Consider the following 26,920-nt stretch of genomic DNA (forward strand, 5'->3'; position numbering starts at 1 on the left):
GGCTGTTTATGTGCTGGTCTAATACAATTAAATACAATCTCTTCTGACATTATTTTGTTGAACTTTAGCAAGCAACAATAAATAATTGCAGTAATAGAAGAGTAGTACATAACAGAACTGTTGCGAATCCAAAGGGAGGGAAAAAAACATTGATTTAAAAATTTTAGAATCTGTCTATATCCAGTCCAAAACTCTTTACAGATTCCAGAGGGCCATCTTTTGTCCAAGAACTAAACCAATTGCTAGTTTTCTATTAGTTGGTTGATATTTTAAATTCTAATTGCATTTGGGGAAAAATTAGGTAATCTAGCTTGTAGTAGCAGTAGGCTGCAAAATGGTTAAAATCTTTTCTCTCTCTCCTGTTTTATTTTTTACTGCCAGAAATATGAAGTTTATAAAAACATAGCATTTGGTGAATATAACAGATATATAGGATGGAAAAATCTTGAATGGATAAGAACGAAAACTGTTCAAGAAGTTAATGAGATAAAAGCTTTTGTAGCATCAGTTCAGAGCAAAAGCAGGGATGTGGAAGCAAATCTTTCATCTCCTTAGGACATGGCAGTCTTTTTAGCTTCCCCAAGAGTGAGAGTAGACAGCCATTTCATCGCTCTTGAACATCTTTCCGAAGTAACCCATCAGGCATGGGGAAATCTATAAGGAAACTAACCAGGCTGTGCAGCTCGTCTTTTATTCTTCATAGGCAATCAATTTTAAAGCTTTCATTTCCAAACTTTACAGTGCATGATTCATATTTAATAAACAGGGCAATAATGAGATTAAAACATCATTGGTTTCTGTAGAGAAGGGATCAGTGAGTTATGAGCTTGGCGTCTGCTCGGTAAAAGTCTGCAGGCAATCTATAATCATGATTTGCAACAAGATTAGATGCTCTTTCTGTTTCATTTCTTGTCATTCGTGTATCACTAGGACAGCTTGGGTCTAGCTTTTAACTTGCCTATTTATTCTGTCTGAGAGAGGCAGAGAGAAAGAGGGCAGGAGGGAGAAAGAACGCACAACTGTCAAGATTTATCCATGTTCCTGTTCTATTTCAGCTGGTATAGTTAGACAAGGGACAAATCAAGCAGAAAAGAAAGAGACTAGTGACTTTTCCCAAGGTCATTTAGACATCCTGCTAAGCACACTTCTTTGGAACTAGAAATTAACAGCAGTAACATTTTACCAAGATGCCAAAATGAAAAAGCCCAAGATGAAAAAGCCATTATCATTATTATTATTTTGGCAATTGATCTAAAACCATGTCCAAGCTGGAACCCTTAGGATAAATTGAATGAATTAAAGAGAATTAAACATACCAATGAAGGCTTGTTCATTCAGTAGATAATTATATTTAGGATAGCTTTACGGGTCTCAAGTAGCCTTCTGTTGACAAATAGCTGCTGCGGGAGCAAGAGCATCAGAAAGTTATTGCATCTATGGTGGAAAGATTTGGTATGACCCACAGTGGATGAATGATTGGTGAAAATGATGGAACTTAGATGGTGGAATTGATTTCTTTTATCAGATAGAAGACAATAGCTACATTTTTTGCTGACTAGAAATCCCTTGTGGATTTTTTGCATGAAACAGAAAAAAATGAGCTATGATTGTGGTTTTTATGATTAGACAGGAGAGATTATAGAAAGCAGAGAGTTATATTGAAACCATAAAGTAAAAGGTAAATCTATAAATGTAGTTGCAACTAATAGAAAGATCAGAAGCTACTTCTTTGTGTCTTTTTTCTTTCTCTTTTACTTTTCTCTTTTACTTTTCTCTCTGCATTTTTAGCTTTGTCTTTGATTTATTTCTTTTTGTTTTCTTCTTCTTGCTTCTTCTTACTTTATATTAGTTTTTATTAAATTATTTAAAAATATGTATGTTTGTGTGTGTGTCTGTGTGTGTGTGTGTGTGTGTGTGTGTGTGAGAGAGAGAGAGAGAGAGAGAAAATGTCTGGGTTACTTCCTTTATATCTATTTGAGAGGCTTCTCAGAAGTAACTGCTGGACCATTGTGAAGAACAGGATAGTTTATCTTTTAGTTTTATATGTGAACTTGGGAATTATGGTTTATTCAAAATCAGGGTTAAATAACCCAGATTAGTATTATGCAGCAGCTCATTCGCTTTTTATGTTCACACTGAAGATACATGGGCTCAGGCCAGTGGTGGGATTCAAATATGTGAACAACCGGTTCTCTGTGTGATGCTGTTTCTGGAAGTCCATTCTGGGCCTGGCCAACAAAATACTAGCTACCGGTTCTGCCAAAGTTGTGCAAACTGGCTGAATCCCACCACTGACTCAGGCCCCTACTCTTCTATGGAGAATATGGTTGTATTGTGGTTATACATTTTCATTTCTTTCTTTTTTTCCTCTAGATCATCAAAATTATGGGATGAGATTTAGCCTGGATGCCTGCCGTAGTATCTTGGCCCTCTTAGATGTATCCTCCTTTTGGTTTTTAGCCATGTCACATATTTTGCTAGCTTGACTGAAGAATGCAATTCTTGCCCTTTTCAGTAATAATTACTTAATATCTATTTATATGTTTACAGTTCTTCTGAACTCAGAGGGAAAAAAGACAAAAAAAGAGAGTGGAAAGGGGCGTTGTCTTACCTGAACGCCTTTTCTCAGCATGATGATGGAGAATCCACGGATGGGTTGTCTTAATCTATCTGCTCCAATTAGACTAAGTCTGAAATTTAGTACCGCCCCCTCTGTGCCAACTGCACCCCAGTTTTAGGCTAAGGCGATACCCAGACTTTAGTCCGACGCGTCTGAACAAATGGGGACCAGGCCAACTGACCTAATGGGAGGGAGTGGATTCTCCATCATCATGCTGAGAAAAGGCGTTCAGGTAAGACAACGCCCCTTTCTCCAGCATGATTGGATGGAGAACCCACGGATGGGACATACCAAAGCCCTGTGTCCCTAGGGTGGGGAATTAGATTGGGCCTGGTTCCCACCCAATGTTAATGCGTGTTCTAGGACCCTGCGTCCAAATGAAGCCGTAGAAGATGCATATATATCCCTCTTGTAGTGACAGACAAAGGAAGAGGGCGATGCCCATGTTGCTGCTCTACAAATTCCCTCTACGGAGGCCTGAGTAGACGAGGCAGCTGTAGTAGCTGCCCCCCGGTGGAATGGGCCGTGATATGCCTGGGATCTCGCAGTGACTGAGACTGGTATGCCAGAGAAATACAAACTCTAATCCACCTGCGTATTGTGGTTGAAGAAACCTTCTGACCTAGTGATGAAGGGTGATAGTACACAAACAGAGCCTCTGTTCTGTGGAAAGATGAGGTTCTCTGTATATAACAATATAAGCCCTGCGCACATCCGATTTGTTCCACTGAACCTCTATCTCATTAGATGGGTTAGGACAGAAGTCCGGCAAAACTATTTCCTGAGATTTAGGATACAAGGACTTGACCTTAGGCACGAAGGAGGGGCCTAGCCTAAGGGTTACCCTGTCCTTATGGAATGTACACAGGTCCTTCCTCACTGAAGAGTAGCCAGTTCAGATATCCTTCTCGCTGAAGTTACAGCAACAAGAAATGCCACCTTCATCGATAACTGTTTAAACAAACCAGTGTCAATAGTTCAAAGGGTGCGAAACAAGAACCTATAAACCTGATGAAGATCCCACGAGGGGTATCTATGTACAGTTGATGGTCTGACGTTGTTAGCTCCTTTTAGGAAGGAGCGTATCATAGGGTAATGTGTTAAGGATTCATTGCCACAGGAAATAACTGTGGCAAGTGATGCTACCTGCCTACGGATGGTGCTTGTGGAAAGCCCTTTGTCTAGACCATCCCTCAGGAACTCCAAGATAACTGGCATTGAAACCGCCAAAAGGTCAATTTTTCGAACTGAACACCAATTACAGGAGTCTCTCCATGTGGCATCGTATATTCTATTCGTCGAGGGTCACCTAGATTGCTGAATCATAGCTATGACCCTTGACGAATATGAGTCTCAGCCTAAGGCCTGCCTCTCAAGTGCCAGACGGTTAACTGGAGTCATTGAGGGTCTGGATGGCGTAGTTCCCCCTGAATGTGGGAGATGCGATTTGCTGGGATCCTCCATGGAGGTGATATGGAGAGCTCCATCAGGTCGGCGACCAAGAGCGTCTCGGCCAATGCGGCGCAACCAGGAGGACCTCTGCTCGTTCGCGAAGGATCTTCCTGATCGTGGCAGGAAGAAACGGCAGAGGAGGGAAGGCACAGAGCAGTTCCCTGGGCCAGGGACTGCGGAGTGCATCTGTTCCCTCTGCTGATGGAGGTGGGAACCCAGAAAGGAATCTGGGAAGTTGTGAGTTGGTGGGGGAGGCAAAAGGTCTAAGGTTGGGGAACCAAACCTGTCCACGATCTCTCTGAACACCTTCGGATCCAGCTGCCATTCAGAATGATCCACGGTTGCTCTGCTCAGTGAGTCCGCCTGCTGGTTGGTCACTCCGGATATGTACTCCGCCCTGATGGAGGGAAGATTCAGTTCTGCCCAGGACCCCAGCAATTTGGCCTCCTGCATGAGAGGCCTGGACCTTGTCCCCCCTTGTCTGTTGACATGGCCTTGGCTGTAATGTTGTCGGTTAAAATCAGGACATGTTGGCCCTGTACTATATCGGTGAATCTCTTTAGGGCCATATGTATGGCTCTGAGTTCCAGCCAGTCTATATTGTTCCTTAGGTCCTGTTTGGACCACCGACCTTGAGCCCAGTGCGTGTGAAGGTGTGCCCCCACCCAAACAGGCTTGCATCTGTGGTAATGGTAATCCTGTCTGGTTCTAATACTGCTCCCCGTGACAGCGCCGGGGAGTCCCACCATTGAAGGGAGTTCAAGTCTCTGAAATGGAAGGAGAAGCCATGTAATTCTCTGGCATGGAGGTATGCCCATGGCACAATTTGCACGCAGGACACCGTCTTCCCCAGTAGCTGTGATACGGAGGCCAATGTGATTACTCTGGCCCTTAGGATCCGACATACAAGAGTCTGAATAGAGTTCCTTCGGTCCTGAGATAGGTAGACCGTACAATTGTCCGTGTCTATAACAGCGCCCAAATGGAGGAGCTGGGTTGTTGTATGACTTTTCTGGAAATTAACAGAAAACCCGTGCTCCTGAAAGACCTTGATGGCTAGGGCGAGGTCTGACTGAGCGTTTCGGAATGATGATGACTGAATTAGTATGTCATCTAAATAGCATTGAATTCTGATTGGAATTTGTCTAAGGTGGGCTGCGAGCACTGCCAGTACCTTGTAAATACCTTCGGTGTCGATGAGAGGCCAAATGGTAGGGCTCTGTACTGGTAATGGGCATAGCTGAATCTGAGGAATTTGCGGTGGTTAGGAAACATGTCTCAGTTAGGTCTATTGAGGTAAGAAAGTCACCTTGCCTGATGCTGGCCAGGATTGATTGAAGTGGTTGCATCTTAAACTTCTTATACCTCAAGTAAGATTTAGACCTTTCAAGTCTAAGATTTCCCTCCAGCCCCCCAAGTCTTAGGGATGACGATGAGGTTTGAGTAAAACCTTCGTCCTTCTTGGTCTTGTGTACTGGTTCAATTGCTCGTATTTGTAATAAATGAGCTATGGCATCTGACATAAAGTCAGCCCTGGACCTGCTCGTTGGGATAGGGCAAGAGCGGAATTGTCAGGTGGTTGAGAACAATTTCTAGTCTCAAACCCTGTTGACAGTGTCTAACACCCATGCATCTGTAGTGATGGCTGTCCAAGTGCTGGAATAAGGGACCAGCCGGCATCTGTAGTGGTGACTGCCCAAGTGCTGGAATAAGGGGCCAGCTGGCTTCCTATGGGAAGTGAGACTGTGAGGTCACTTGCCTCGTTCAGAGGAACGGCCCCTCGGTCTTGAAGGGGCCGCTTGGCCTGGATCTGTGGTCTGCTTCTGCATGCTGAACGATCCTGCTGTCGTTCTTGTCTCTGAAAGGAATAGAGGGATGCCTGGGCCCAGTCCCAGGATGGAGCTGGTCGAAAGGCAGCCTCCTGTAACTGCTCTGTGACATGAGTTAACCAGAGTTTTACGTTTGTCCTTACCTTCAGTTAAGTATGGTCCTAGTGCCTTACCAAAGAGATGTCCACCTGTGTAAGGTTTAGAGGCCAGACGCCACTTGGTCTTGGTGTCTGCTCGCCAATTCCTGGGCCAAAGGAACCTTCGTGCTGAGATGTCTGCAGCGATGGTCTGGCAGTGTATCTAGCCATGTGCAGAGAAGCGTCGGCTAGGTACTGGGATGTAGCCACTAACTTACCCAGATTTTGGTGAGCTCTGAGCTGGTCTGGAGGGATCCTGTCCTGGAGCTCATGTAACCCAAGGGCTGAAGCCCTAGCGAAGAAGGCCATGGACGTTGCCGCCCTTGTTGCCCAGGCTGATGCCAGATGGGAACTACGCAATGCGGAGTCAATCTTTTTATCCTCCGCCCTAAGTGCCTCATTTATGTCCCCAGGGATGTTAACATTGGGAGACAATGAGTTCAAGGCTCATCAATCTCAGGAATCTCCAATAGGGAGGCCAGGGAACGGGCAACATTGAATAATGTTCTCTCTACTGCACCGGGGCTTAAGAAGGATCCTAAGTTCTCCCATTGTTCTTGAACTATATTCAGAAAAAGGGGAGGGCAGGGAATATTGTTCTGCGAGACTGAGGGCTTGGTGTATATGGCGTGGGGACCCCTGGAGGTGGGGTCTCCTGTTCTTGGGGGAGGTTTGCACTAGTGCAGGCCCTGAGTAGCAGGGAATTAAAGAATGAATGGTCAAAGAGACCGACAGGAGGGGTGGGGTCAGAGGGAGTGATGCCCTCGTCCTCAAACAAAATCAGGCCAGATTGTTCAGCCCCTGTAGATTCCAAATCCGATGAGGGATCCTCCATCAAATCTGGAGATTGTGGATGATACGTGGCCTGGGGGGGTGTCTGTGGTGTTGGAGGCCATAAATTGAGCCACAGCCTGGGCTATCATGGACTGGAGGAGGTTTGGGTTCAGGGCCTGGTTCTCAGGAGGGCGAAGTCCTGCTGCAGTGGGAGTGAATGTGGCCTGGGGCCCTGAGGTGTCCTGACCGGTTATACCCCTCCCTGAAGCCACTGTTAGGTTTGAATCTGACTCAGGAATTCCCCTGGGGGGAGACCAGGCCCCTGGGGCTGAGGCACTGTACGAAGAAAGGGGCTCCAAAATAGACCTTCCCATCGTGTCTGTCAGATCTGGGGAGGCCGCTCTCAGTCTTTGGCACCCTTCCTCCCTCTGTGGCTCCCTGCTTGGCCGGGCTCGCTTGGTGGTGCTCTTACCACTTGCCTCTGATTGGCGACTCCTCTTGGCTGGCTCGCTGCCTTTCTCTGCCATGATGAGTTGCTCTGGTCTCAACCTTGGCAAAATGCCCCCCTCGGCGCTGTACTTCACCAAGGGAGTCTACAGAGATACTTCAGCCCAAGAGGGGGATGGGCGGGGAGTTAATGGGCACCCCGATCACTTGGGATCGATCCGGCCCTCCCCGGTCGAACCTGCTCTCTCGACGATCCTGCCACCGATGATGTAATACTGCCTTCAGAAGAAAGTTCCAGGCAGTCTGGCCTCAGCCACACACAAAATGGCCACCAATGACTTCAGGCACACTCAAAATGGCCGCCGAGGCTTCAGCCCCACACAAAATGGCCGCCGGTGACTTCAGCCACCCACAAAATGGCCGCCAGTGACTTCAGTCACACTCAAAATGGCCGCCGAGGCTTCAGCCCCACACAAAATGGCCGCCGGCGACTTCAGCCACCCACAAAATGGCCGCCAGTGACTTCCGCCACTCACAAAATGGCCACCGAGGGCCTCAACCACATACAAAATGGCCGCCGGGGGCTTCAGCCACACCCAAAATGGCTGCTGGGAGGCAATTCAAAATGGCGGCCGCCAATTTCGCGCCCTAAAAAACGGCCGTTGGAAGAAGGCCTTGAGGCCTAGGGTCTAAGCTGCAACGAGCCCTCGTTCAGGTGAATCGCCTGGGCTCCTAAAGCAGCTGGTGGCATGTGATTAGGCCGGCTGGAAAAGCTGTCGTCCAAGGCCTGACAGGCCCTCCCGGCTCCGAAAATTGGGAGAAGGCCTTGAGGCCTAGGGTCTAAGCTGCAACGAGCCCTCGTTCAGGTGAATTGCCTGGGCTCCTAAAGCAGCTGGTGGCATGTGATTAGGCCGGCTGGAAAAGCTGTCGTCCAAGGCCTGACAGGCCCTCCCGGCTCCGAAAATTGGGCCGCGCCCAAATTCTCACCTGCTGCTCTCTGCTGGGGCCGAGGGACCTGGGAAGGCTCCCTCCAGGCTTGATGAGGCTCTGAAAACGACCTAAATCAAAGGTTTGATCTTGCTGTCCCTAACTGAGGAAAACAAAGAAGGGAAAAGTTTCCCCCCCCCCAGAGGGAGAGGATTGTGAGTCTGTCAGCCTGAATAGGCTTCAGACTGGGATAATTGATCTTTCTTCTAGATATAATCGATTCTGAATCAATAATAAAATAACAAATAATAATAATAGCCTGAGCTAAGTAATTAAATAGAATTAAACAGTCTTCTGCTCCAGGAGCGAAGACAAAACGCGTCTTGGGGCAAAGAGACTAAGTCTAAAACTGGGGTGCAGTTGGCACAGAGGGGGCGGTACTAAATTTCAGACTTAGTCTAATTGGAGCAGATAGATTAAGACAACCCATCCGTGGGTTCTCCATCCAATCATGCTGGAGAACATACGCTTTCATGTATTATGAGTGTATGGTTTCCTACATGCTGTCCCCGACTCTCATTATTGTTTTGGGCTACTCTCACTTATCTCTCTGTTTCATATTCACATGTCCTTCCCTTAAGTATTACACTGAAGATTGAGATCCTTGCAAACAGCTCAAGTCCAATAGCCTCGCCATGAAGGCTGCATAATAATATCAGGACAGTGAGAAAGAATGGAAGGACTGAATATCTTCCAGTGGGTCTGAATCTCTTTGCATGTAAAACAGGCCAGAGTGTTTGGCTTAAGCCTTAGGAAGAACTGCAGGATTTAGATGCATCTATATCAACAGTCCAACCTTATAAATTATTCATTTGAGCTAACAGGGGTTTATTTTTCCTCCTGTGACTACTCAACCTGACATCTGGCTTTGCAATCTTGGAAATTAATGGTGAAGAGACTCTTTTAGGGATTGGTACAATGTTCCTTGGGGCATAATTCAAAGACCTTCGAAATCAAGTCCTAGTTTTGACTTTGAGTATGCTAGACACAAGGTATGCTTTACTGAAACAAATTCCTATCCTGCTTTTTGCCAAGCTAACTTGGTTTCCAGCTTTGCGATCTCTTCCTAGTCCCAACCTTCTCTGTCATATTGTACACCTTAATAGCATAATTCAGCTTAACAGTACTGGAACCTTGAGCATTCAAGAATTCAGATTTCTCAGGAAGAAGCTGCTTCTATACCAGGTAAAAAACAATGTGTGTTGTGTGTGTGTGTGTGTGAGAGAGAGAGAGAGAGAGAGAGAGAGAGAGAGAGAGAGAGAGAGAGAGAGAGAGAGAGAGAGAGAGAGAGAGAGAGTAGAGAGAGAGAGAGAGAGAGAGAGAGAGAGAGAGAGAGAGAGAGAGAGAGAGAGAGAGAGAGCAGTAAATCACCAACAGATCACTGGGGAGGGGAAAGAGGACACTTTATGGTTTTTCCAGGTTTGCTTCCATTTTTGCTTTCGGCAGTATCAGTGCTGGAGCTGAGAATGAATCACTATGCACAACTACTTCTATAATCTGTCAGCTCCAATGTAGATGGTAGATGGTAAGGAGAAAAACAGCTTCATACTGGTGCAGGTACTACTGTTATTCCAAGCCTATTATATAGCATTTAGGCTTATATACTGCCTCATAGTGCTTTACATCACTTTTTGGGCAGTTTACAAGGTATTTGTATATTGCCTCCAACTATCTGGGTCCTCATTTTACCAAGCATGGAAGGATGGAAGGCTGAATTAACCTTGAGACCCGTCAAGATCAAACTCCAGGCTGTGGGCAGAGTTTGCATGCAATACTGCACTTTAACCACTATGCCACTAGGGCTCCTGTTGCAATCTCATAATTTGACTAATATAATGGCATTTAATTGAGGGTGACAAAAACCATGAGCAATATATATTCCATTCTTATAAACATTCCAAAACTTCCTGACCTCACCACTGAGTTGTATGATTAACTGGAGTCTCTCTGCTATAAATATGTGTGATCCTGGGAAAGGATTTCCAAGAATCTATGCAGAATCTGGGATTCAACTACTGCTGATATGTATCTTTTTTGTTTTGTTTTGTTTTTATTTTTGGAATTTCTGGATGACTTGTTTTTCTAATAAAGCAATGCAACATGCATCTGTTGGATTTCTGATCAGCTACCAATGCCCCAGCAAACTTTTAAAAAACTGGTAACAGCTGTTTGAGAAAGGAACAGCTGCTTCCAAGATAAAACATTTAAAGTATTTTTTTGAAATGGAAAGAAAAGGGAGCCAAATGGTAGCCGCCAAGATCAGGTTTAGCTCCTCCTGAAACATTTTATAAAATAGTTTCACCCACCATATGCCAAAATACCAGCAACATTGCTAATTCACAACAAAAGAAGACAAAAAACTGGCAATTTCCCCTACAGTTAAGGCATCACATTCACTGGCAAGAAAAGCCGCCATACTGTATGTACATGCATACATGCAGTTGTGCATTATGTTGTGCCTAACTTAGCTAATGATCGCTCCATTTGCTTAATTTAAGGAAAATGGGGGAAATATAGGCTAAAAGACCTTTCTTTAATTATTGCCAGTTGTAGAGATTTAGCACACTAATGTTCCAATCTCTACTCCCTTGTGAATTGTCGCTTTTGGAGAAAATCTGAAAGTTTCCCTCTATTTTGGAAAAAAAGTACAGCAAACCTAACCACGTTTTGCACAGAACAGGGTGTTTTAGGAAACACCAACATCCTTAGCCGAAGAAGCATTTTAGTTTGCCTTAAAATTTTATATCTGATGAAACATTCCTGTCTTATATTACTCTAAGAGTTCTGCTATTTCTCAGTCTCTCTTTAGCTAAAGTTGGATCATAGCAATTTTCTTGGGTCATTGAAGAAAAAGAAGACATTAATGGAAGGCTGGACCAGCAGTGAAACTAGCTGCTTAGTGTGATTTCATATTACTAATTTCTCTCTTTCTCTTGAAACTCCCATGGCAGGAAGTTTTCCAGAGAAACGATACCCATCAATTAGGAACCTTGGATCAGTTACAATTGTGTGTTGCTATGCAAGAAACAGGTAAACAGAAATTAAAGTAGCAATAAGGTGGTTTTGCTTCTAGATGTCATGATTTATCTTTGATCCCCTAGTTAGATATTAAGTAGCAAATGCCTGAGCCCTTTAGTTTTTCAACAAAAATATCCTATAGCTGCCAAACCTTATAAATGAATGAATTGTATAAATGGTAGTGACTGTAACTCATTCACATAAGCTTTGAAAGCAAAAACCCTGGCTTCAGTCTTGGAATTAGCATTTAAAAAGCTCTCGGGTGACAGAGATGAGGGACAATCCTGTCAGAAAGAACTTTGTCCCTTAAATCCACCCCATTTCTGAAAAGAGAACCAAATTTCCGTCCCTCATCCACCAGTAAAATTGAGAGCAATATTTTTTGCTTTAGATGTCTATGAAGCTTAAAGTACTCTTTTCTATTTAATCTGCTCAACCATCCCTTTTCAAGAATGCCTTTGTGTGTTTTGGGATGCATGTCTTTCTTTGCTGCTCCTTGTATCATACCTGACACCTGGAATTAACCTCCATATAAAGCATATAAAGCATATATATACATCTAAAGCATACACACACACACACACACACACATATATACAGACACATAATACATGCGCACACACTCAGATACTTGCTATATATACACAACACCTCCTTTCTTCTTTTAATCTATCCTCAGTATATTGTATGCAATTAATGTTAACTCAATTTTGTTTTCTTTTTGAACTAGGGCCAAATAAATATATAAAAATCAGACTGAAACTTCTCTTGTATTGTCATGCCATCAGCCATATCCCCTCCAGCATTGGGACACCAAAACAATAAAGGATGACTCATAGTTCTTAAAAAATGACCTGGCCTATATAGTGGCACCCTATGTATGACTATTATGACATTGTATTCACTTACATTCTGGCCCTGGTCCCAGCCATGTCTTTCATCCCAACCTATCAGTTTAGGCAGTTTTAAGGATTACCTCTGTTGAGAAATACTGAACCATCTCAAGATTCTAACCTTTTTTTTTTTTTGGTAGTATTTTATTAATTTTCTAATTTTACATTTAAGTATTTAAAAAGTAACGTGGTGTCTGGGTTAATCGATAATTCAATAGCATACAAAAATCTTCAGTACAAATCTCAAATACCACATCAAATATTTCCTCTCTTTTTCCTTTAATATCTACTGTCTCATATTTGAACTAATACAGTTCTTATTATATCAATTGAGTAAAAATAGCATTATTATATTTATCAATAAATTTTAGCTTATACATATCCTAGTGGCTTTTACATTCAATCTTTATAGACAATCAATGTCCTGTTATTAGTTTTTCCCAATTTTTAGTTTCCCATCAATATTTAAATTTAACATTTAATATTTATAATTTCCAAGTTTTAAGTAACCAAAGTTTCCTTTATCTCAATTCATAACAAAGTCTAATATTCAAGATACACATCTTTTCTATTTAAGTATATTCTATTTCCCACCATCTTGCATCATCTAGTTAATAATACAATATAACATCCTTATTTTCAACTAATTTCCAAATGTCTTAAATTTAATGACCAAAATTTTCCTTATTTCAACATCAAATACTTCCTCTCTTTTCCCCTTAATATCTACTTTCTCATATTTAAGCGAATACAGTTCTTATTATATCAACTAAGTAAAAACATGCTTATTACATTTATCAATAAATTTTTAGCTTATACATATCTTAATTACTTTTATATTCAATCTTTTTTTTTTTTTATTGAAAGTTTTATAAATTTTACAAAAAAGGAAAAATAATACAAAACAAAAGGCAACATATACAGAAAAATAAAACTAAACAATACATATATTAAATAAAAAAAAAAAAACCCCATCCCCCAGCCCTCCCAAAAAAAAAAAAAAAAACAAAAAAACCCTCCCTTCCCCCCCCCCTGAGCTTCCCAGAGCAGAATATAGGCTTAAAAAATAAAAATAAAAATTAAATTAAAAACTTTATATTTATATATATAAAAAAATTATCTATAATATATATGAAAATAAAACTTATGAAAAAACTATATAATATTTTTGTATACCCAATCTAAATTGTATAAATTTTATCCATTTATCCCAAACAGCAAAAAACTTCTCTTGCGTTTGTTGCTTTAAGAAAGCCGAAATCTTTGCCATTTCTGCCAGATAAGCTACTTTAAGAAACCATTCCTGCAATGTAGGCAAAGATTCCTTCTTCCAGTATTGTCCTACTAACAGCCTAGCGGCTGTGATCAAGTTTAACATCAATACAACCTCCTTTGTATCACAATCTGTAACAATACCTAACAAAAATAATTGCGGAGTAAATTTTACCCTCCTTCTAAAAATTCTCTGGATATTCCACCATATTTTAATCCAAAATGCTTTTATCTCTCTGCATGACCACCAAATATGATAATAGGAAGCCTCCTTATAACCACATCTCCAACATTTGGGTTGCACGTCAGGATACATATAAGACATTTTTTGTGGATCAAGGTGCCATCTATAAAACATTTTATAAAAATTCTCCCTTAAGTTCTGTGCTTGAGTAAATTTGACATTTCTCACCCAAATAGTTTCCCAGGTGTCCAATGAAACTGGCTCACCAAAATTCTGCGCCCATCTAATCATACAATCTTTAATTAGTTCCGTTTCTGAGTCCAATTCAACTAAAACCCCATAAATTCTCTTAATGTGGGTTTGTCTTTGATCCTTCAGTTGCTTAATAAGATTTTCATCTTCTCTAAGAAAACCCACCTTACAATCCATCTTCCATCTATCTAATAGTTGCCTATATTGGAACCAAGAATAAGTAAAATTTTCTTGTGCTAACTCTTCCCGTGATTTTAATTGCCAGTTTTGTCCATCCCATTTAAGTAACTGTCTATAAGACACCATATCCATTTTAACCCCTCTTTTTATTCCTTCTATCGCATGCCAAGGTATAGCCCATAATGGTACTTTAAAATCACTTTTATAATATTTTCTCCAAATCCTAAGTAAAGAAATTCTTAAAATATGAGATTTAAAAGCCCAATCTATTTTTTTATTAAATATTAAATAGGCATGCCACCCATAAAGTAAATCCCATCCCTCTAAGTAAAGTATCTCAGAATTTGTCAAATTTACCCAATCACTAATTAATGTTAAAACCACCGCATCATAATATAATTTCAAATTTGGTACCTTAAGTCCACCCCTCTCACGGAAGTCTTGCATAATTTTAAACTTAACCCTTGGTTTTTTCCCTGCCCAAATAAATTTGTTGAGACCCTTCTGCCACTCATTTAAATTAATCTCATTTTTCAAAATTGGTAACATTTGAAACAAAAAAAGAAACTTGGGTAGAATATTCATTTTTATCACTGCAATTCTTCCCATGAGGGATAATTGCAACTTTTCCCAATTCTTCAAGTCCTTCTGTACCCTGACCCACAACCTTTCATAATTATTTTTAAATAATTTTGCATTAGAAACAGACAGCATCACCCCCAAATATTTTACCTTATTAACAATCTCAAAACCCGTCAAGTTGACCAAAATCTGCTTCTCCTGACTCGACATATTTTTAGGTAAAATTTTAGTCTTATTTACGTTAATCTTAAAACCCGAGACCAAACCATAATGATGAATCAACTGTAATAAGTTTACTACAGAATAATCAGGTTGCGACAAAGTAACAACCAAGTCATCCGCAAAAGCTCTCAACTTATATTCTTTTTTATTAACATATATTCCTTTAATTTCCTGAGACTCTCGAATTTTGATCAATAATATTTCCAATGTTAAAACAAACAACAATGGCGATAAAGGACACCCCTGTCTAGTACCTTTCTCTATTGTAAAAACCTCCGACAAACCTCCATTAACAATAAGTTGTGCCGTTTGTTTTTGATATATTACCGTAAGGGCTTGTAATATCTTTTCACCAAAATTCATTTCTTCCATTACTCTTAACATAAAATGCCAATTCAATTGATCAAATGCTTTTTCAGCATCTAAAAATATGAGCCCTGCAGGAACTTGGTTGTTCTTGTCTAAATATTCTAGTAAATTAATAATTTGTCTGACATTATTTTTCATATACCTTCCTGTTATAAATCCTGATTGATCTTTATGCACAAGATGATGCACCACCCTCATAAGCCTATTTACCAAAATTTTTACAAATATCTTATAATCCACATTTAAAAGAGATATAGGCCTGTAATTTTTTGGTAGGGTAAGATCTTGATCCTCCTTTGGAATCAATGATATAAAAGCACTACGCCATGAAGGAGGAATCTCTAAACCCTGTAAAATACCATTAAAAAGATCATGTAATGGTTGGATCATCTCCTCTATTAGAACTTTGTAATAAACAGCTGTTAACCCATCCGTACCCGGTGCTTTCCCTAATTTCAATTGTTGAATTGCTGAGGTAATTTCCTCCTTAGTAATTAAACCATTAATTTCATATTTCTGATCCTCAGTCAGTTTAGGAAAACTTGCCTCAGCTAAATATTTATTTATATCTAGCATTTGTATATTAGTAGATTTATATAGGTTTTGATAATAATCCAAAAAAGATTTTTTAATCAATTCCTTCTGAGAAACTAATTTACCCTTATAGTTTATTTTCTCTATTATTCTTTGTCTCTGTTTCTTTCTTAATTGATAAGCCAACCATCTCCCAGGCTTATTGGCATTACAAAATGTATTTTGTTTCATAAATAATAAGTTGGTTGCAGCTTGGTCTGCTATCAACATATTAAATTGTGACCTTAATAACTTTACAGATTCTTTAATACTCTCATCAGAAGGATTTAAAATCAAAGCCCTTTCTTTTAATTTAATTTCATCTTCAAGTTCTCTACGTTTCTGAATCTGATTTCGCTTATAAAAATTATTCATTTTTATCAAAACACCGCGCATAAATGCTTTACCTGCATCCCATACCATTGACATTGAAGTCCCCTTATACATATTCAAAGCAAAATAGTCCTTTAAACACTCCTTTAGTTTTTGAACATTCTTTTCTTGTCTAAACAAATTTTCATTAACTCTCCAGGATCTTCTTTCCTCTTTCTCTTGAATCAGCTCCATCCAAACTGGACTATGATCCGTCAGTGATCTAGGAAAAATCTTTACATTCTTTACTTTATTATACAAGTCCGTGGTAATCAAGAAAAAGTCAATTCTTGAAAAAGATTGGTGTCTATCAGAAAAAAAAGTAAAGTCTCTCTCCTCTTGGTTACGTTCCCGCCAATAATCCCTTAATTCCCAGTCTTCTTTCATGTCAAAAAAGGCTTTAGGTAGCCTTGCTTGTTTAAGAAAAGGAGAGGAACCTTTCTTATCCCTTAGTGTATCTAAGACACCATTCCAATCACCCATTAATACCACTGATCTATAATCAAGCAAAGTTATTTTTTGATGTAACTGTTTATAAAATTGTTCCTGTTGTTGATTTGGAGCGTAAAGTCCAACTATAAGTACTTTCTTACCATATATACCAAGTTCAATCATCACATATCTCCCCTGGGGATCTGATTCTACCAGACAAGCTGGTAGGTTTTGTTTAACATATATAACAACTCCCCCTTTCTTCCCAGGAGCAGGAGATATAAAATGAGATCCCAAACGAGCATTAACTAAATATTTCTGGTCTTTAAGTAAAATATGAGTTTCCTGTAAACAAATAACATCATTAGTATGTTGCTTCAAATAATAAAAGATTTTTTTCCGTTTCTGAGGAGAATTCAATCCATTAACATTCCAGGTCAAAAACTTTGCCATCTCCCTTGGCACGCAGCCTGGAGAAGACACCATCAAAATCTGACAGAGCTGCGTGTGTTGCATAACTCTTGGGTCTTGCTCCTCCCACCGGCGGTGAAGCACTTCCAGGAGAACTCTCTTTGGGCTCTTTTTTACGTTGCTCCTTCTCTTTACGCTTATAGGCTGCACGAGTCATCCTCTGCTCTTTAGCCTCCGTCTGGCGTTGCTTTGCCGCTTCTATCATCCCTGCGGAAACCAAATCTAATGCCTCAGATTGCTGCTCAACTTCCTTACCACTCAAAGATTTCCGACCAGATGAAGTTGAGCCTGCACCCAGGACCGAAGTATAAAAATCTCTAGCTTTATCAACTGTGTTCAATCTGTAGCGTGTCCCAGCATGGCTCAAAACAATACCCATCGGAATTTCCCATCTAAATGGCATCGATCTAGCTTTAAGCTCATTGGTTAAAAAAGCAAAGTCTTTTCTACTTCTTAAAATTTTGGATGGGATTTCCTTTAGAATGATGACCTCTTGGGCGGCAATCTGAAATCTTTTGTTATAAAAGGCTTGTATAATCTCATTCCGCAGGGACTTCTTTGTAAAGTAAATCACCACATCTCTAGGCAAATTCTTCTGCTTAGCAATCCAGGAGTTGAGTCTATAAATTTTTTCCACTTCTCTCTGTAATTCTCCTTTATCCATATCCAAGGCCAGCGCCAGATCAGTAAGGACCACCTCCACCAAATCTTGATTGATATCTTCCTTGAGGCCTCTAATCCTCAGGGCATACTCCATCTGTCTGTACTGAAACATCAAAATATCTTCTTGTGAGGAGTCCACCTTCCTTTCCACGTCTTGAATTTTGTCATCCAAAGAGTCAACTTTGTCTTCCACTTCCTCAAGCCTTGCGTCGAGCTTAACCACCACAGTAGCCAAACCTGAAACAGCTGCCAATATATCTTGTCGTAGTTCATTATTATTTTCTTGCAATTTAGACTTTATCCCCGTTATCTCTTCTTTGAGATCAGATTTAATTTCTGATTTAATCTGTGAAACAAATTGATTCATTTCCTCTCTCATTTGAACTACAATCTCTCCCATTATGCCTCTAACCTCTTGTACTGAAAGTCCAGGTAGAGGAGGGGAGGGTGGTGGCTGAGCCGGTGGTACATGTTTAGATTGTTGTTGTAATTGTGCAGTGGAAGTTATAGGAGAAGAAATAACCTTAGGTGCTGAGGAAGGCTGCTGCCTCTTTGAAGCCATTTTAAAAAGCACAATTGTCACTTCCCTTTCCCCTCCAGCCAAAAAGGGAGGAGGAAAAAAAAAAATTTTTAAAAAGAGACAAACTATAGTCATTAAAAGTCCAGAGTAAATCCAAAGAATAAGTAGTAAAAGAGCAAACAGTTCAAAAGAAAAAATTCTAAACCAAAAGCAAAAGCAGAAGCAAAAAACAGTCCTTAGAAAGGGAAAGTAAAACAAAAGAGAAAGGAAAAAAAACTCCGACAGTTTCAAAACGCCATCTTAAATCCTTTCACTAGTATAACAAAAAAAAGGAGGAAAAATAGTAAAAATCAAAAGATAAAAAAATAAACACCTAAAATATAACAAAAAATCCTTTAAACTGCTCCGTCCGTTTAAAAATTACTCACCAAAATGCTGTAAACACGGAGATAGAAGCGGCGGTTTCTTTTGCTTCCTAGGAAGCAAAAACAGCTGGGAGGCGGAGATCAGCAAGAGCTCCGAGGGAACACTCCTTTCACCCCCTCTAGAAATAAATCCAGAGGGGGTTCAGGGGTTCTACCTCTACTCTTGCGTTCTCTGTCCCTTCCCTTTGCCCGGGAAGGGATTTCCGAGCCGCGGGCCAGCTGATGCGCGCTGCGCTCCGCGGCTCTGACACTTCCCCAGCTGGACGGCTAAAAGCTAGCCGCCATCGCCGTCGCCTCCCACCGGAAGCTCCTATATTCAATCTTTATAGACAATCAATATCCTATTTATTGTTTTCCCCAATTTTTAATTTCCCATCAATATTCAAATTTAACTTTTAATATTTATACTTCCAAGTTTTAAGTGACCAAAGTTTCTTTATCTCACTTCATAACAAAATCTAGTATTCAAAATACACATCTTGTCTATCTGAGTATATTCTATTTTAATTAGTAATATAAACTCCTCTCTAATAAATCAAAAGCCCAATTTTTTTCAGCCTTATTCTAGCTTTTTTCCTTTGCCAGCTCACCTTCCATGTCAGTGCTTTTAAGTCATCAAATAGATCTCCCTCTGTTGTTATATATATTATAAGAGAGACCATTCAGTCACCATTTTTTTGGAAGGGCTAACGAATCACCTCTCTATTATTCCAAATCCCCATAGTTGTCCTGATATGTTTGTCTTCCCTTCAGTCTGTTCTTCTTCTTGCTCCTCAAATTTCTTCTGATTTATATAGAAAGTCGTTTCCATTTTCAGTGTTGTCAGTCCCTTTTCTGGATTTTCCATTGACTGTATTTATTGGTCAGTTGAATCTTCTATCATAGTATTTAATTGTTCCACTTCTTCTGTTATCTTCTGCATAATTGATTCTTTAATTGTGGTCAAAATTTGCTTTGTATATCTAGGCTGACATCTTGTTCTTTTCTGTAGAATCTTATTTCATCACAAGCTGAAATAATGGTTTCATGTATTGCTTTCAACATAAAAAGAATCTGTTCTTGGTCTCCATCCATATTCTCTTGATGGTGTGTTAAGTTGAGGGCTTTAGAGAATGAAAATAATGTTATAATTGGGTATAGGACGCAGCTGAGCTTCTCACAGCTGGTATTTGTCAAGGTTGAAAAAGTTTTATCTATAGTCTGGGCTTCAAGCCAAGTCTCCTTTAGACAATAACGTTGTAATATCAAACTTGGCCACAAGATGTCACCAATGCCGTTTAAGGTTTTTTAAGTCCAAAATTTTTATAATCCTTTTTCCAATTTTATTTCTTTTTTGTAAATAAAAACCAAAGTCTTCTGTAAAGATAAGAAATCTTTTGGTTCCCAAATTTTAGAAGCATATAAATCCAGTTAGATTAAAGTTATTCTTTCAATGTCTTAACTGCCCTGGATAGTCAGTCGCCGCTATTCTTAGAGGGTGGGATAGAAATTCCCTTCCCTCTCACAGGGGGGAAGATGCTTTGGGCAGCTTTTACAGGAAAAGAAAATACTTGGGATTGAAGATCTCACCCAGTCTCATCTACGTTGCTTTAGAAGTGCCTGGTGGTAAGTTTGACTTCGGCTGTCTGCAGCCTAGTGACGAGCCATATTTCTATGGCTGGTCTTTCATCCACCAGTTTGGAGGACTGCCCTGGATCGAGCAGAAGGGCTACTACCTTCCTGCAATCAAATGGGGGGTCTCCTTCTTGCTTGACCCTCTGCTTCCCCCAGCAGAGCAAAACCGAATGCAGAAGACGGAGCTTGCCTTCCAGCGGCCGTGGCGGCTGCAATGGAAAACCGGTAGTCTCAAGATTCTAACCTTGATTTTCTCAGTATCTCTGACTGAAATCAATCAACTTCATCTGTTTTTGGACAAGTGCAACACATATCCAGAATTCTCTTTTAGTATCTGAGCTGGAATACTGTGGATATTCCAAGCCCTCATTTTGAAGGAAAGACCAACCTTAGTCAGAGCATTGTTTCCAAGGAGTACTCAGATCATAGTAATATCAAAATGAAACCCTCCTATTTAGTTTTTACATGAAGAACATAAAATACATGAAACAAAGTCATTCTTGCCTGGTCACATATCTGCATTTTACCATAAAACCAGATCAACTGGTAGTAATGTCTTCACATAATAGATAATAGCCATTTAAAAACTTCATTAATCTCTATTATATAGAGCTGAATTATCCTTCTGACTTTTATTGTTGTACTGAAATGAACCAAAAATTAATTTTATCTTGTAAAATGTTTTTAAAATGCATTTGATTAAAATAGTTGCAAGGTAAATGATTTTAAGGTGACAATGTGGAATATTGTTAAATGAGATTAGTTCAGTATTTAATGAATCTGAAATTTTAGCTCAATTATCTTTATTTAGTTTGACATTAACAAATATAAAGTATGGAAGTTACAGTTAAGATTATGTACAAACCAAAATAAAATTAAAGTTCATTACATTTCACTTGCATTCACATATGGCAGTAATGAACCAATCATAAATGAAAACATAATGTAATTAAAATACCAGATATGACATATTGAATTAATGCACTTTGACTGATTAAATTAAACAACTCATTATTAATGGACAGCAGATCCCAATATTTCTCCTGTAAAAGATGTTTACATTTTTGGGACTATCAACCCTGTGTTTTCATAGTTTCATAAATAGCAGAAGAAATGATGACTATAATTTAATAATTGATGAGATACATAGTTTTGTGTGATATTAAAGGAGGTTAAAGATTATTTCCATATTATGGAGTTGTGCTTAATCATTCTAATAGCTGTTGCCAGAGATGATAAGGCCAATGTGATGTAGCAGAAAAGTTTCAATTCCAGCTTTCTATAGTCTGAGAACTATGGCTGTAACTAAAAGCCCTCTGATTAAAATCAATGCAATTCACAAACATATCAATACTTCTCAGCTTGCCTGAACTGGAATAGATAATCAGTTTAGCCACAGACTGCACCAAAATAGTCTTCCTTTGTTCAGTGCTGTCTAGTTTTTTCAAGCAAGGTTGGCTGCAAAGTAGGGCTCTGTATGGTTTTTTATAGTGTTTTTATCTTTGTACGTGGATATCCTGTAATTTCTTTGTGTGTGTAAACTGCTGAGAGACTTTTTGATTGTGGCGGCATGCAAATATATTCAATGAATACATACAGAAAGTAATAAACAAACACATTTGGAAAATACCATGTTGGAGAAAGCCTTTATTTTACTCAGTGTGAGTTACCTGCTCACTAAGGATCAGCCTCTTTGCTCCAACAACTACCTACATTCTCATCTGGAGGGAAGTCACCACTGTCTTGATATGGAAAATATTCACCCACCAGATACCAGCCATGCAGCTTTGGATTTTGGCTATTGTATAAGTTGAAACCACTGGAGTTTGGAATATGATGGACACAGTCATATAGTTCTCTTTTACAGAGAGACATTATTTGCGAGATGTGAGAAGAAAAAAAAAAGGAGAGAAGTGCTACAAAATGTTTGCAAATAAATGACACATTTGTAAAATGTCCTGCATATAACACAGTTCAACTATGCCTTGTCTTATATATGTTAACTATTATAATCCATTATAATTAGATCCTGTGAAGTGTAATGGATTAAGTATTGAATTTGACCAGGGGCACTGGGTTCAAATCCCTGCTCAATACTTAAATCTATTATATGATTTGCTGTTAGTTATTAATCTCTCATGGCATGATAAAATATACATCTCCCACAAACCAATCCCCATAGGAGAAACTATTGGATTTAAAAAAGGTACCTGAATGCATAAATCTATAAAGATCTGTGCCAAACTAAATTCTACTTTCTTAAATAGGACCTGTTTAAAATAAATAAATAAATAAATAAATAAATAAATAAATAAATAAATAAATAAATAAATATGATTGATAGTGATCTTAGCATCTTTGTGGGCATTCTTATGTTTCCAAAGGAATCTCACTTAGTGATCAACTTTGTAAACTGTTGACAGTCCGGTATGGAAATCCTGATCTAAAAATCACATTTGAGAATTTTGCCTGCTTCATGCTACGTGTGGAACTTATGATGGGTAAGTAGATTTTTCACTAAATTTCTTACAGGGGACTGCAGGGAAAATTATTTCACAGATGGCCCTTTCCAGAATACAAATGAATGTTTCAATGAGCTCTCTTTAGATCACTGCAAGAAAGATGCAAGGATTTTTTTTTTTTTAAGATTTGCAGATATCATTAGAAGGCAAGGAATTGTCAGGGTTTTTCCCCCAAAAAAATTCTATACCCCATTTGTTTTGTTGTTGTTTTTAAAAAAAACCCTCAAAAACATATTTGGGGGCAACCATAATCAGGCAGCTTACAATGAAGCAGAAGAAAAAATCATTAGATGGAAGAAGTTTAAAAAGTATTAAAACTGATTGTAAGTAATACAAGCAATAACCAAACAGCTACAAGCAAAACAACTGAAATAACAATGCATTCCATTGTGATAGAAAAGCAAATGAATTGGGAGACAATATCTCAGAAAGGAGATAGCTTGTTTTATTGATTTATTTACACAATTTATATGGCCATCTATCTCATGTCACAACAACCCATGATACATGATGAAAAAAAAAGTACCCTTCTCCCCCAGGCTTAACCTACCAAGTTTTAGGGCTTGGTGCTACTGTACCTCTGAGGCTTCTTCTATGTGCTACCTGCAATACTTTTTTCTTGGTAGAAACCAAGAGAAAAATAAAGGTTTTCCTCCAGGAATTAAAGCAGGGGTCTTCAAACTTGGCCCTTTTATGATTTGTGGACTTCAACTCCCAGAATTCCCAGGATTCTGGGAATTGAATGCCACAAGTCATAAAAAGGCCAAGTTTGAAGATCCCTGAATTAAAGGATATAAATTGGTTCAGATTTCCTATTAAGGATGTGGGGATGGAGAGAGGTGGATGAAAAGATGCTTAAAAGCAAATGTTTTCTGAAGGAGCAACTCTTCCCACTGGGACTCATGCTTTCATCACCTCACATTTAGATCATCTTTGCTTTACAAATGGTTTTTATAAAATTAATTGGTAATTTGGAAATGCAACAGACCCTACATTTAGTTGGGTCATATTTTTGTTGCATTGTTTAACAATAGGCTTCCAGGAACAACGGAAGGTTCTGGTTTTCACCGTTAAAGTCCTACAAGTCAGTTTTTAAAATGTGTGAACTTGTAATGAAATGAACTAGTGCAAAGCTCTAGAAATAGTTGGATCTTAGCATCATTTAGTTTGCTGACATATTTGTGATGTTGTGGAGTAGAGAATATTGTGAGACATTTAAAAAGTTGATGTGACTTTTGCCAATTGCTCACCCTGGGAAAGGAGAGGGCATTTTCCTCAAGGACTCTTCATCGCTACAGCTGATCTGGTTTTTGAGATGCAAAGATAGGAGATAACCAGTCTTGCCTTTTTCTCTCTGAGTATCTCATAATTTCTCCTTATTTCCTTTCTTTTACAGAAGCCTTTTATAATATGAGCGAAGATGGCAAAGGTATCTACCTTCTAGAGTCTGAGGTAAGGATGAGATTTCTATGATCTTTATGGGGGGGGGAAAATCCAAGTTATATGTAGCCTATGATTCTCAAGGATAAAGAAGGTTCTTTAAAGAATGTAAGGGCTCATTTCAGCACCTTCTATTCCATGTACCCAATGTACGTTCCTCTTGTGCTATTCCAATAAACAATGGGGGGGGGGATATTATCTCAGAACTGCTATTTGAAGCAACTGTACTGCAGCTGTATCAAGAATTCTGCCAAAGGAGCTTCAGGTTCTGAGTTATAATGCCACCTCATCTGAGAGCACTTACAGAGCTTGGTCAATATAATCATGCTTGCATACACATATATACAGATACAGATATTGTACATGCACTCTTTCCTTTAAGCAACTGTATTGATAGTTGTGGAATTGTTAGGAATAGCTTCCTCACGTTGTTGAGAGACTGAGGTTCTTTAGCCTTGAATTAGGACAAAGAACAATCCAAGATTTATTCTCTCATTGGGACCAGTAACAATGTTGAGATAAAATATTGCCGGTGAATACGAAATAAATGATTCAGTTCATTTCTCCATATTGTTTTTCAGTGGATGACGATGACACTGTATTCATGAAACATTAAAAGAGAATAACTCAGTTGAGCTACATTGGCCCTTCAAACCCAGAAGCCAAAATCCTGAATTCTAATGCGACTTTTATTATAAGATTACAGTAACAGAATCTTGTAAGTCTGAATGTGCCTCTTCCTCTCCTACTCTTACATTCCAGAAAACTAAGGAGAGTCAATTCTGAGGTGCTTACCCTAATTACATTCCTGTTTTGGACTCAGATTTTATTGATCAGAATATTGTCTAAGTTGTAGCTCTTCCTCCTGTCTCTCAAACTTGTTCTCACAGCCCATTACAAGAATGAAGGCCACTTCTTATTGAGTGTTTGTGTATGGTGCTTGACATTTTGAGTCAGGCTTATCTTTCTTGTGAAGCTCAAAAGCGTTTCATGCATTATGAGTAATTCCACTCTTCTATTAAGGATTGTTTGTTGGTTCAAAATACTTTGAAAATATTGTTTGTTCAGGGAGGGTTTATTTTTAAAAGTAAATCTGAGTTACAGAGGAATTACTTGGGCAGCAGTCTGGATTGACTATTATGTTAAGCCATAAATCATTTAAAAACTTTTTCTGCAGTTAGATGGCTACAGTTATATCTTCTTAGTAACAAGGGGCAAACCAACACAAAGTGACCTAAATGGCCTCATAGCAATGTTTCTCAAAAACCACCATTTTCAAATTTGTTTGAGGCTTAAGATTGGTTTTGGTGGCTGTTTTCCCCCTCTTTTTCCAATAGTATTGCTGGTTTCTAGCAAGACTGCAAAGCTGTACCTTGCTTTCCAGCCTATTGCAAGTTTCCTTAATTTATTCTCATTTTAAATGTATTTTTATGTATAATTGTATTTAAAATTTCATCATATTTATACTGTATTTTGATAGTATTTAATACTTTGGTATTTGTTATTTGTATTTTTAAAGAAAGAATAAAAAATAATAATAGTAAAAATGAGATATTTGACTGGTTATTAACATGGTCTGCAACATTTGGATAGCTGAATCACTCTGAAATCCTATAGAATGCTGTTTATCTCGTCCTTGCTTTCAGTCGTAGCTTTGAGTGTTAAGACTCCATTTTGAGGCTAGAGTTAAGTTGCTGGATTACTTAAATATTGTACAGTTGTTTTATTTATGGCTTTGATTAATTTACAGTTAATTTATAGTTACCTATCTAAAGTTTATGAGTCTGTGTGTGATATATAATAGAAATGTAAAAGAATCTATACAATTTCCAAACTGATGGTAGAGGACAAAATATGCAGCATTGTTATCCTACAAAAAAGCTCTCTAAATTCATAAATTTCTGATGAAATCATGGTTGAATTGTCATTCAGCTGTAATTGACTGCACTTGTTGCATTTCTCACAGGAACAGGGGCTAATTTTAACTTCAAAGAAAACCTTTTCAGCCTATGCAGTTGTATGCAGCTAGATAATGAGAAACTTTTATGATGATTAAATAAATAAAATTTAAGTGACAGAAATGTTAGCAATTTTGTTATGTTAGAACTTTATTGTGCAAGGCAAAATTTTAAGCATATTGTTCATTTCCTACTGCAAATTTAATACAGAATATTGTTCCTGATTTGTTTTATGTATCTATTTTATGTGTTATATAAATATAAATGTATCCTTTTATATACAAAGTCTCTTTAATATATTGTAATTGTGACAATATTATAAAACCATTGATTATGTGATTGCTACGTATAAGGCATTTTCTCTATACGTCAATAAGGTTTTTTATAACAAAAAAAAGCCTTGAGCTGTGTTTGCAAACTGGGAAGAGGCATTTTGTTGGAACTGTTATATCAGATTTGTAAATAATATAGTCTGTTTTATGTGGATCATAATAAAAGTTTTTAGCAAGGTTATTGGCTTGGACTTCTTGTAGATTATGTAACTGATATACTTATTATATAACTTTCATACCTAACAAAAAAAAAAGCATTTCTGAAATTCTGACAAGACTTATTTTCAGTGTGTGGAGTTCAAATGATATAAAAATTTCTGAGATATGCATTCAGCTACAACAACAACATTCATACAAAGTCATTTGTCTTTTATTGGGGG

General features: G+C 38.8%; 1 protein-coding gene across 1 annotated transcript; it reads left to right on the plus strand.

Annotated features, from left to right (window-relative positions):
- Positions 1-1,987: 1,987 nt before the first annotated feature.
- Positions 1,988-26,704, plus strand: LOC120309357 (calpain-14-like). Its single transcript, XM_039346511.1, has 6 exons — positions 1,988-2,438; positions 9,363-9,431; positions 11,198-11,276; positions 22,673-22,789; positions 24,207-24,262; positions 24,832-26,704. Exons 1-6 carry the CDS (start codon positions 2,391-2,393, stop codon positions 24,856-24,858), a joined length of 396 nt encoding a protein of 131 aa, XP_039202445.1. The 5' UTR covers positions 1,988-2,390; the 3' UTR covers positions 24,859-26,704.
- Positions 26,705-26,920: the final 216 nt, after the last annotated feature.

Source organism: Crotalus tigris, unplaced genomic scaffold (assembly GCF_016545835.1).
Source record: "Crotalus tigris isolate CLP2741 ecotype Arizona unplaced genomic scaffold, ASM1654583v1 scf7180000018001.1161693, whole genome shotgun sequence".
NCBI lineage: Eukaryota > Metazoa > Chordata > Lepidosauria > Squamata > Viperidae > Crotalus > Crotalus tigris.